Here is a 13,096-nt window from a genome sequence, read left to right on the forward strand (position 1 = left end):
ACATAGTTCATGCCCCACAGATTTACAATCTGTGCCTATGGTTTGCAAACTGCAGTTAAATAAGCTGTCATTTGACCTGTATTGTAGCAATTCTTTTTTTTATATTTGATTAAAAAAAGTACTGTACTGTTTTAAATTTAAAAAAGGGAGTTCAAAAATTAAAATATTATCAAATATAATCTTTGAGCTGTCATAATTAATCTATATCTGTTATGTGATTTCAAGTTTTAAAACAAAAAGACCCTCTGTGATGCCAGAGCAGCCTATCACTCATTGTTACTAGAGAGTCATGGCTCTATTGATCCATGTATTCCTATAGCTCTCAGTACTGATGACTTGAGGAGCTTCTATAATGATAAAATGAAAGAAGAAAGTTTTACCCCTTGTTAGCTCTTCTTTGCTAGATGATCACCTCAAGGTGTGTTCAGACCACATGCAAAGTCCTCGCGTGACGCTATGTCATGAAAACCTTCAAAACCCACAGTCCTTTAAAGGAGCTGTAATTAAACCTCTTAAAAAAAATTTAATCCAGGTGTATTAGCCAACTTTAGACCTATATCTAACCTCCCCTTTCGCTCTAATATCCGTGAGAACGCAGATGTCAATCAGTTGTATGATTTTCTATGTAAAAATAGTTTGAGGATTTTCAGTCTGGATTTAAAGTGCAAGGCAGCACAGAGAAAGCACTGGTGAAAGTTACAAATGACCTTCTAATTGCATCTGACAGGATGGACTTGTCTTTGTACTTGCTAGGTCTTAGTGCTGCATTTGATACCAATTACCAATTATCACATCCTATTACAGAGACTGGAACATTTAACTGACACTAAGCTGGTTTAAGTTCTATTTATCAGATCAGATTCGATGAGTTCTCCATGCACACAACAGCAAGTCATGGAGTTCCACAAGATCCTGTGCTTGGACCAGTTCTGTTGATCATGTATAAGCTTCCTCTAGGCAGTTTTATTGGGAAACACTCCATGAACTTCCATTGTTATGGAGACAAAACCAAACTGTACTTGTCACTGAAGCCTAGTTCTGGTTCCCTGTAAAATCCAGAATAGAATTTAAAATCCTGCTTCTCACCTATAAAACCCTTAATGGTCAGACACCATTGTATCTTAAAGAAATCACAGTCCCCTTTAGGCCTATAGTCCTGGACTGCCTTGGGACTTCCCATGATGCACCAAACTCTTCTTTCCTCTTCTCCCTCTCCATCTGTATGCATTCATATCTCCTTAATTTATGTTACTAACTGGGCCTCTTCACTCACCCATAGTTTGGTGCTTTCTCCTCTCTCCTCCCTTTCTCTTTTATTACAATTATTATTATTATTATTATTATTATTATTATTATTATTATCACTATTATGTAGAACCTGCACTGTGCAAAGTTTTCTTTCCTCCTGCTCTCTGTCTCTTTCCCACCTCTCTTTCTCTCTCTCTCTCCTCTCACTCTCTCTCTCTTCCTCAACCCAGCTGGTCAAGGCAGATGGCTGCCCACCGTGAGCCTGTTTCCGCTCAAGGTTTCTACCTGTTTAAAGGGAGGGAGTTTTTCCTTGCCACTGTCACCAAGTGCTTGCTCATGGAGGTGTGTTAAGTCTCTGTTAATGATACGATAAAGAGTAAGAGAGTAAGTGTCTGTGCCTGCTCTATATGAAAAGTGCCCCTGAGATAACTTCCGCTATAATTTGGTGGTGCATGGAATGCATATATATTTAAAAATTTTCACATCTTATGCTGCTCATCTCATTTTTAGGTTGTTAAAGATTGAATGTGTTTCTGTCCTCTAAGCCAAAAATATACAGATTTCAACTAAGAATTTCAGATGTTTCTAACTTCAGTGTTTTACTGTTTTAAATGCAACACATACTGCATATGTTTTCTGTGTGTGCATGTGTTGGATGACCCTTTGTGTGTGTGTGAGTGTGTGTGTGTGTGGTGTGTGGTAGAAAAGCTTGTGGGGACAAACTTTTCAGTGATTTGAACACTCGTATTTCCAAGGATGATTTTACAAAAAAGAAAAAAAGAGAGAGAGAAAGAGAAAAAGCCTGTGAGTGTGTGTGTCTGTGTGCGTGAAAGATCTTGTGTTTTGTCATCCCTGAAAATGGGTGATTTGGTTAAAGAGAGGTTCATAATGGACATAATTATTGTACACACCAATTACCTTAAATAAATAATTGGTCTCTCTTGCAATCACACAAAGTAGTGTGCCATAATCAGGAAGGCAAATGGCCATTGCTGATGTCTGTGTCTGAATCTGCTTGTGAGTCTATGTGATTCTGAATGTGTGTGTGTGTGTGTAGTGACAGGTTGCACCCAGCACTATCAGACTGACCGGTGGATTAAACCACACACAAGGCTAGATAAAGAGCCAGAGTGAGAGAGAGAAGAAGAGAGACAATCACAAACACTTTCAGGTACACTCAGAATCCCTAAGCTGCATCTTACATTTGAGTTCCAAGCGGATGAAGTCAGTGTTGCCCAGGTTTTCCAGAAAGACGCCGTAGGGTGCACTGGTCTTGAAATAGAATGAGATGTCAGCACTGGTCTCGCCCTGGAAGGTGGCAAAGTGAAGGTAGGATGATGGGGTGGTGAATGATGCAGCGTTCCAGTAGTTATCTGTAACAAAATCAGAAAAAAAAGAAAAAAGAGAGAGTTGCAGCTATGAAACAATTCATCCCACATTTCTCCAGCACCTATTGTACCCTCCATTACCACAGTGGTAAACACTATAACCCATTCAGATCTGATAAGGTGCGGAATAAATTCATTGCAAAAACCGTTTCATTTCAAATGGCCAAGCATCCGTTTTCATTTCATTCCGAGGAGCAATCAATCTACTCTGAATAAAATGCAATTATCTTACAGCCATTGTTTAATGAGGCTTATTTAATATCTCCTCAGTAAAAATGATTTCATCACCTAAAACTATTTCTATGCAGAGGTCTAAAAAGAAGCCTGTAATTTCCTGCAACTTCCATGACATTCAATAGAAAGTTGATTGTATCAAAATAACAAAGAGACACCATTTTTCTTTTTATTCTTTTCTAAATGAAGACCTGAGAAGAGGACAAGGGTACATGGTGAAAACATTGTGGGATTTTTGATAACAACTTTTCTAATGACTTTTGAATGAAGCGAAACCAGCAACTGCTAATGAAGACAAAGTAGAGGCACGCTAAACAGCTGCTGATGAATTATCAGACGGTGGTTGATGAAGTGACTTCTCCGCTGCCTCCTCTCCCCTCGCCTTGTCTGTGTCTCGCTCCTATCACTCAAGGAAGATGAAGAATAGGGGGTTGGGGGAAGCAGAGGAGAGGACAGAAAGAGAGGAAAGAGGCCAAACACTGGTGAAAGGATAGAATATTGAAGAAGTGATGGGAAGGAGGAGAGTAAAGTCGTTTAGAGGACAGATTATAGGAGAGGAGGAGGAGGAGGAGGAGATAGGGGCCATGTGGAGAGCAGGAGGAAGAGGAGGAGAGTGACAGCTAATGTGGTATCAGCTGTGTGAGATCTCTTTGATGCCTCAGAGGATTGGCCTCAGACCCTCAGCCATAACCCCGGAAAACAGGAACAGTGGAGCAGAGGGGAGGAATGTACGCTTCTCTACAAGAAGTGTGTGGTAGGGCTGCAACCAGTGATTAATCTAACTATCAATTAATCTTTCAGTGATTTTTCTGATCTGACGTGTATCTATACATGTACCAGATGTCTTTAAATAGATTTTTTTTTCTCTAAACCAAAGCTGATGTCTTTAAACGGCTTATTTTGTTTGAGCAACGGTCCAAAACCATTTTTTCTAGATAAGTTACAAATGTTTATCCATTATAAAACCTGTCACTGATTAATTTTCTGCCAAGCAACTAATCAATTTAATCGGCTGGCTGCTTTCAGCATCAGTGCACTTCCTTTCAAGTGTGTGAGCCTATACCCATTTATGTGTGCAAGTGTTTTCACATGTGCCACGTTTGTGTTTGTGTGAATGTATACATGTAGGTATGTACCAGTGTCCATGCATCTCTGTGTGTTTGCGTGTGTCTCCTGGTTCAGTGCGATAAGCATTCCCCAAAGACAGGTCTGAGCTCCTCCCAGGTCTGAGCTCCTCCTGGCCTCACATCCTGTCACCAAGGGCAAGGGCAGATAGCGGCCAAGCACAAATTATGTTGACTTCCATTCGTTGTGGACAGAACTAACCTTGACCCTCCCAGCCTTAACCATAACCAATTCGTGCCTAACCTAAACCTTAACCTAACCTCATTTCATACCTTACCCCTAACCTTAACCAGGACCTCAGAAAGGAGGTTTTGCCTCATTAGAACCAGGCTTTGGTCCTCATTAGCAGTACTGGTCACGACAAGGTTGGTGTTTATAGTAGAAAAAGTCTTCCAAAGGGTAACAAAAAGGCATGCACACACACATAGACAACCACCTACAGTTGCTGCCTTTGTGATTAGTGTGTTTTGAGTTGGAATACTGTTCGTTTCTCTTTGGGAGGCACAGCCAGCTATTGGTCAGGGTTAATTCAGGACTAAGCAGAAGGATGCAAACAAGCGATTATGTTTTTACTATGATGTTTCATCTGTGCAAGAAGGAAAACCACGGCCACATGGTTGGGGACACTCAGATGTACAATTACTGACTGATTACAAAGAAATTGTTTTGATGATTGTAGCATATGCAGGGACTTAAGACACAAACACACAAAGCATTTGCTCAGTTTTCTTTAGTGTATAAACAATACTATCCCTTGGAGTACAAGTATATAATAACATCACAGATAGATAACATGAAAACATCCTATGTGGTGTGATGTCTATTTTTATGCACTGAATGAGACCAACCTTCAAGCAAGTGAACAAAAACAAGGCTTGACAAAGATGCAGAAGAAAGAAGGACACAAGGATATAGAAATACAGATGGGAGGGGAGTCTCACTTCAGAAGGAGGGACAGAGAACAAGCAGAAAAGAGGGAAGAGGAAGATTTGAGGGGAAGGGCTCAAAAGCGATCTATGGTGTGAGATGCAAAGGAGAAACAAAAAATTAGGCTTTTGACAGAAACTGAGTGTTGGAAAGAAAACAGTGTTATGGCAGCCAAATTATAAACCTGATTGCCCTTGTGCCAGATTCACAGATGCAACCGGTTGGCTAGGCTCTGTGGCACATTTATCACTCCCATATTGAAATGTTTATCAAACAAATGTTTCAAACTGTTCCAGCACATGAATGTCTTTCTTGACTAAGACGTGACAAATATTAGGCTGTGAACCATAATACCTACTAACTTGATGTTTAAAGGCAAGGCGAATTAAGCTTATGTCACAAATTTAAATGAACATGATACGAACTGCCAACTGGCACACAAACAGAAGGAACTGTAACCTCCCGTGTGGATTCAAGCATTTTTTTTTAAAAACTCCACCAAGGAGGTTATGTTTGTTGGTTTGTCAGCAAGGTAATGCAAAAAGTACTGGATGGATTTCCACCAAACTTGGTGGAGGGAAGGGGAAATGGGGCATACTTGGGCTTGGCAGAGGCCAAATATGGTGCATACATTTGAGAGGAACTGCAATAACTGACTTCTCATCTTGTGCCATCATCAGGCCCAAGATTCAGTTTGAAACTTGTGAAAAATCAGATTTTGCTGGGGCTTTTGCCCTGCTTCTTGCAACTTGCATTTGGGAGCAGGTGATTTCAAACCTGGCAAAATTGAGAAAAAGGTGTTGTGAAACCTCACTGCACCTAAAGAACTCACTGCACCCTAACCTCTTATTAAATTATATATTTTTTGCAGTTTATGAATAGGTGTTCTTTACAGATGGAGTTTTTTTTTTTTTTTACATGTTGTGTACACCACTTAGGTCCATCAATTAATTTAACTAAAAATTGTGCTACATGTATCATTGAAAGCAGCTGTTGACCTCTGGATTAGCCCACCGGGACATGTGTGAAAAACAAACAAACAAAACAAATCAGTCTCACTGAACTGTAGAGGCTGACATGATGTTCGATACAGTTTGAGGTGAAGTTTGGGTCTGGAAGCCAACTAGATGATTCATCTGTCTATGGTTGACCAGATGGGTTATATGCCAGCACTAGCAGATGGTAAGGATGACTGACTGCACTGTCCCAGGTCATTAACACAGACATTTTCAGCCACACACACATACACACACACGCAAAGTACATGTCAATGCACATTAAACATCCAAATTCATCTACACTGCTGACTGCAGGCTGAATACACTACACTTACACTACCACAACAACTCATATTAATTACCTCATCCTCACACATACTGCAAGTACACACAGTGTGAAGTGTAATATCACAGTAGATTCATGACATTTAGAATCTCAGTTTGATGGAGCAAGCACACTATGCCATTTAATTTAACTTTTTTTCCCCCTCACATGCTACTTATTCTGCTGTATACTTCAAGTCCAAAGTTGTTGGGAGGCTTTTTCATCAAAGGACTGAGAATAGCCTCATCTAACAGGAAAAACAGCAGCACCTGTCATGGAGGGCAATGCCTCTGGCTTAGAAAGTGCCCCCTCAGGGAATGGCTCAGATAACACTGTTCAAAACACTTGAACCTACATATATAGCTCTGCAACGTGATGAAGTGTGGCACACCACGCATACGTTTCTTCCTGGCTCATTTTTAAATTTCCATTGAGACCTGTATTTCATCTCATCTGTGTGTAATTGAACCATCTGTGGCATGTCATTTTATGGTTTAGGTACAATATATTCGCAGTAAATGTAGCATTTGAATCTTCAGGTAATTAGTTTGTGTCTGCCATCTGAGACTCGAGAAGCCTTTCAATCTCACTTTGTAATTAAGGTGCTTGTCATACAGTTTTAGCACTAAACCTTCAGAGCTCAGAGCTACACTCAGTTGTCAGGTTATTAGGAACACCTCGCTAAAAGTGATACAGCCTGGTACACTAATCATGCATTTCCCAATAACATCGACAGGAGTTAGCAAACCTGTAGTCCAGTCACTGAAACAAGATTGGTGGGAAGGTGTGGGTTTGTGCAACTTTGATTTATAAAATCACATTTTGGATTTACTGTTCACACACAACATCTGTTGATGTGATTGTTGATTCAAATAAAACTGGAAAGGGTTACAAAGTAATCTAGGGTTTAAATATTCATCAGTCCACAGTTAGACATTTGTTCCCTCTAAACTGGATTATTGCAATTCCTTATTATGAAGATGCTCTTATTATGATTTGGCACTAAATTAAATTAACTTGACCATTTAGTACTGTAGTAGCTTCTCCTTCCTTCAGACAAAATGCAGAATTCTCAAGGAAGTAAAAAAAACAAAGAAACCCAGAATAACAGCAAAAGGCTTAAAGGAATAATTGGAGCTGGCTGACGTCTCTGTTCATGAGTCTACCATACCCAAATCACAGTGCATGGTTTCAAGGAGCATGGTGTCCATGGCAAGAGGAAGCCACTGTTCTCCACTGTTTGCCAATGAGGAAGTATAGGGAAAGAAGTAAATGCAACACATATGTATGTGTGGCAAAAAAGGGTACTGCATACCAACATACAAATGTCATCCCAACAGGTGTAGTGCAGTGGAGGCAACATCATGATTTGGATCTGCCTCTGGATCCGGACAACTTTCTACCACTGAGGGAAAAATGAATTCCCAAGTTTATCAAGGTATCTTACAAGATAATGTCAGGGTGGTTGTATGCCAGCTGAAGCTTGGTAGAAGCTGAATAATGCAGCAAGAAAATGACCCTGAACATTGAAGTAAATCTGCTTCAGAATTTTGGTGTGGCCCAGTCAGAGCTCAGACCTTTAACCAATAGAAATGCTGCAGAATGACATTCTGCATTCTGCAGCATGTGCATGTGAATATGGGTCTGTAGAATGCTTCGGGCAATAATTCACCAAGTGGTACATAAATGTCCAAGGATTACGTCATGGGGATTAGTAACAATCCTATGATCATGTTTTACCTTTTTCCTTCAGGGTTACTGAAATTGGTTGAGTACCAGTAGTTGTAGATTAGCTGTTATAGAGAATAAAAATGACCTTCCCATTTACAGCATTGTCAACCGTTTTTTTATTACCTGTCTTGTCTACTGAATCATGACCAAGTAGGCAGCCACTCATTTACTTGTAATAACATGCATTTCCAATAATAATCTAACACTAAAGCTCATCATTCTATTTTTTACCGCTTAAAATGTCCAGATTATTAAAAAAAAAAAAGGATTTTATGTACCACATATTTATTACATTTTACCTGCTACAGGATGACACCAACCACCATAGGTTACAACAAAACAGTGTCCTGTGATGAACCCAGAAAATAGCACGAATAACAGTAAAAAAAATGAAGCAAAAAACTTGGAAGAACATACACGGACTACGAATTATACACCTTAGACCCCCAATGTTAGAATGACATTAATTACAAAGACATTGTGTGTGGGCATATGAACACTGACAAATGGATTCAAACCAATTAATTTGTTTTGAACTATCAGAACTATCATAGGTAACTCTTGCAAGGTTTCATTTGTGGTCAGTCATGGGGGCAAGTATGTCTCATAGCAGGTGTGTTACATTATAGCAGTTGAATATATGCTGCTTTGCTTCATTTGCTGTCATTTGTTTTCATTCCCTTCTATTAAAATGTCCAAACCCTTTTAACATCTATAAATGAGAATAATTCCTCTCTGTCTGCCTGTGACTGTATAGGCTGCCATTAAAGTAGCCATGGAAATGGGCTTCATTAATGCTGGCGCACGTACACACACACACACACACACACACACACAGAAAATTGCACTCATACTTGCTCTTGTACCCACCACAGAAAGAGAGACAGAAACACACATACAGGAGCATGAACATCCATATACACACAGACACATAAGTACCTCCTTGCTAAAACTTTCCCCAACTGACAAAGACATTAGTCATTTGCCTATGAAAACCCATTATATGGCAGCCAATCATCATTGCTCTTACTGAGACAGAGCTCCATGCAAAGTATGAGAAGCATCAATCATGCACGGAGCACCAATTCACGTGTGAAATTTTTAATATACGTTTAATATGCCTTAATGGGCAAATTTATAATGTATGCTCCATGTTCCGGTGTCTTGGCTGGTACTATGGCATAGCATACCTCAAAGTCATCTTTATTTTAAAGTTAGTTTGTTAATTTGGTCACTCAATATAAAAGAGGATAACTCTCTGTCTCTCACACACACTCAGTCACATAAAGTGGATAATAGAGGGAGACAAAAAGAATATGGCTCCTTCCAAGTGACAGAAGGATCCATCTTTGGTAATTGTGCCTGCCATACTGCTACATGATAGACCCACACACACAAACAGATGTGATGTCGCGGGTCATTAAATCGTAGTTTGTTTGTACTGTATGTTGGAAGCTCTGTGATGAAGGGACATTAGTGAGAACGGCACCAGATTGTTGATGAGGGGACCATAATGAGCGTGACACCAGTGAGGAGAAAGGGCAGGTTTTCTGTCATGTTCTGCACTTCCTGTCTGACCAGATGAATGGACAGATGGACTGACAGATAGATAAAAACCAGAGCGAACATTTCAGAGGGTGAGAGATGTATAAACATTCCTTTGTAGTTTCGAGTCCAGCAATGCCTCTCTGTAAAACATGCAGAATGCACAGTCACAGTACACTGAGATTGCATAGCTCAACTCTATTATTCCCTTTACTATGAAAAATGAGCAGTCAATAGATAATATATGAAGCATTATCATTGTAATGATCATAGTGCCTTGCACTAAAGATTAAATCCATGTTTGCTTTTCCTCTCCACAGGATATTACTTTCCACAAAACCTCTCTGGTACTTTGTTACATCCCACAGCAGATACTGACATTACTTCTGCGCTACGCTGTTTAATCTATTTCGTCTTAGGAAACAGGAAAAATAAAGAGAGGATGGGAGAGGCAGGGAGAATCTCAAAAGACACTTAATTGAATCTGTCAATTTCATATTTGTAGTTTGGTTCATTTGCTCTGGACTATTAAAAAAAACAACAACAAAAAAAAACAGATACATTGCTGCCCTTTATCGAGAGAAAAGAGCTGGCCTGAGGCAAATTAGGAAAACAAAGTAGCTTCCTGGCTCCTGGTGGCCTCCAGGGTGCCTCCAAACAGACTGTAAGTGGGGTGGTGGAAAGCTTTTAGTGCAACACATGCCAGCCATGTAGAGTTGCATCATATGACGAGGGTCAATTGATACCAATAGCACATATCAGACAGAAGTCAAAGTAGAGTAATGAAAGGGTGTATCAGGAGGAACGCTGCAGTATACTGCAGTGTTCTACCCTTTAATCAAGCCCTGCAGCTACTGAACAGCCTCCTGTAAGTGGAGCTACTCCTTGTGGTTGTGTGGTTTTACATCATTAGGATAAAGTTTCCATTACGCATTTGACTTTTATGAGTTTGTGTGAAAGCCCACTCAGATTCAGAATGAGAAATGTTTCATTTAGCTTAGTATAACAGATGCGGCAGGAATGTGATGCAGTTAATCCACGACGACCTGACAGGAACACGATATACGCTGCAGGACTGACACACTTGCAGGTTGATTCAGGACAGGAGTGAGTGTGGAGGCTCATGAGTTGTGTGGAGAGAGAGGAGGTCAATATGATAGAGCTGCAGAATCTGTGTGTGTCTTCCAGTTGACCCAATGTCCCACAGAGAACAGTGTGCCAACAATGATTAGAAGAATAGACAGGAAGAGAAACAGCAAGGATTAAACTGCCTCTCAGTGTGTGTGTGTGTATGTGTGTGTTTGTGCAGTATCTGATATCTGTTGTTTGCCTGAGAAACAAGCCAAACTACAGGGACTAGATGGAAGAGAATAAAAGGATGAGAGGATGAATGTTTAGACAGAAAGTCTCTGAACAGAGTTCAGATGCTGCTTTACACGCGGTTTTATCTGGTCAAACGCACATGGAAGTTAGCACAAATGCTTGGGCCTGCGCACACAAGAACACGCACATGCACAAGTGCACAAAAACATACACATGTAGCAATTTTCCACAGTAGAAGGACAGTCAAGATAAGGCTCTTCTGAATGATTGGTGCAATTTGAGTATCAGAACTGTGATATTTTCACAAGTCAAGTGCAACTCTAGAATAACAATGAGCCCAATTGTACTACGGATGCTCTGCTGTGGATAAAGTGTTTTATCTTGTTCTCTCTCACGACAGTTTTCAATTAAGACCCCATTCAAACTATCAACAGCAAGTTCTTAAAGTCAAAAGATTTTTGTTACTTTCCAACAATGGCTGAAAGTATTGCATAGTCTAAAACGTACTGATAATGTTTTATTTGAACTGCTTTTAGGGATGAAGAAAGAGGCAACCATTTCTTCGTTCTTAGTGCCGAAAAGTGCTCTTTCCATCTTTTTGAATTCTGTTGGTTGTTTAAGTTACCACTTCTTTAATTTGTTAAGATGAGATAAAGTAGCCTATACTGTGTGACTACGCCCTGTCGCACTGTTTGCGTCTGTTTGCTTTTTGGCAAAACAATCATAGATTGCAATTATTGTCAACACCACACTGATCTTTAGAATTCATTTTGTCCAGTTTCCATTGCCCTTGATGAAATGTAATGCTTTTCCAGTGGTTAGATGTGTGTAAGCTGACACCTCTTGATAAGTATAATGGTTGTGGTGTAGTCATGGCTTTTCCAGCAGGGTGGGGTGTCTTCTGTGCCACCACTGTATAGTACTTGAAAACTTTTTACACAATGTGCTAGAAGACAATTAGATATCCATGACTCACTGACTGACTCTGCTCTGTTGAAATATGTAGGTCCGACTGGTAGAGCACAATGGACCACTTATCCTTGACTGCAGTCAGAGGCTACCCAACTAATTGGTCCAGAGGTGTTCACAAATAAAGAGATTGAAAATCACTATATCATTATCTATTTTATGTATGTTCTTGCTTGAAGTAAAAATGTTTTAATGTGTAGATAATAGCTTAGTTTTCTCTACTTTGCTCCCTTTACAGCTGCACTGAATTGCACACCATGCAGCTGCTGCTTAAAATGGCCAATTCAGGTAGTAATTCAAGTGTGAGTGTATAAATGTTTAAATGTAGCCAGCTATCATTCTAAGGTATCTAGCACTTTGCTCACCGGTATTACACAATCCTTTCAGTTTCCCTCTATTACATTCATGAATACATCAATAGTAATGGAGGCAGCTGACATTTACTTGCTTTTTATGAGTAATTTTCGCTCAGTATAGAAACTGTATTAAGAAAGGTTGAGTCAAGCAGAGTGGAGGAAGATTAAGGAGAGGCAGGAGCCACATAACTTTTTTAAGGGCACGGGGCCATGGTCCAAAACCCTGAAAATGATGTTCTGCATTATCTCGCTAACTTGCAGACAAGCGGATGTGTCTTTTTGGAACCCAGTTCCTCTTATGCACAGAAGGTCACGAGTCAAAAGTCGAAGTTTCTGACAATGTTCCTGACTGGCATGACTACATGTTATCACAGGTTACAGAGAAAGCAATATTCTCTAATGTATTCAGTTTTAATTGAATTTTAGAGACACTCAAGTCTTGAGTGTTTCCTGCTCCCCTTGCATAGGAGACAGGCTTCCTGGGGGTCACAAATGACCTTCTTGGGACAAAAGATATGGGAGAATTGTTCCATTGTCCATTTAATACCATCTGTTTTAGCAAGGCATTGGCATTTCAGAAACGACACTTCCATGGTTGAACAGGCATCATAGAGCAATCTTTGTGTTAATGGGTAACACAACCTTTATCTGTTAATATAGTGTACAGCCTAGTGGCCTCTGTTGTAACCACAATCTCACTCACTCTATAAACTTCCACACAGTAAAGTCATCATCTCATATATTCCTTTCACAAGTATTTCAAAAGTCTGCTCAAGTGCTGCTTGTCCAGGAATTTCACACAACTTAACATCTAGTTAAAAAAAAATTAAAATCTCCTCTGGCTCCCCCGGACTGTTCAAAAGCTACACACATGTCAACAGGGAAATTTTAATAAGGGTTATACTAAAGAGACTGGAGGTGTTCTCG

At 39.9% G+C, this 13,096-nt stretch overlaps 1 protein-coding gene across 1 annotated transcript in view; it reads right to left on the reverse strand.

Annotated features, from left to right (window-relative positions):
• cntnap2a (contactin associated protein 2a) overlaps nt 1-13,096 on the reverse strand; it is a 313,547-nt gene that overhangs the window by 45,241 nt on the left and 255,210 nt on the right. The window contains exon 18 of the mRNA XM_041065446.1: nt 2,451-2,621. Coding sequence (XP_040921380.1) covers nt 2,451-2,621 — 171 coding nt within the window. The remainder of the gene's footprint in view (nt 1-2,450; nt 2,622-13,096) is intronic.

This window comes from Toxotes jaculatrix, chromosome 20 (genome assembly GCF_017976425.1).
Source record: "Toxotes jaculatrix isolate fToxJac2 chromosome 20, fToxJac2.pri, whole genome shotgun sequence".
Lineage (NCBI taxonomy): Eukaryota > Metazoa > Chordata > Actinopteri > Toxotidae > Toxotes > Toxotes jaculatrix.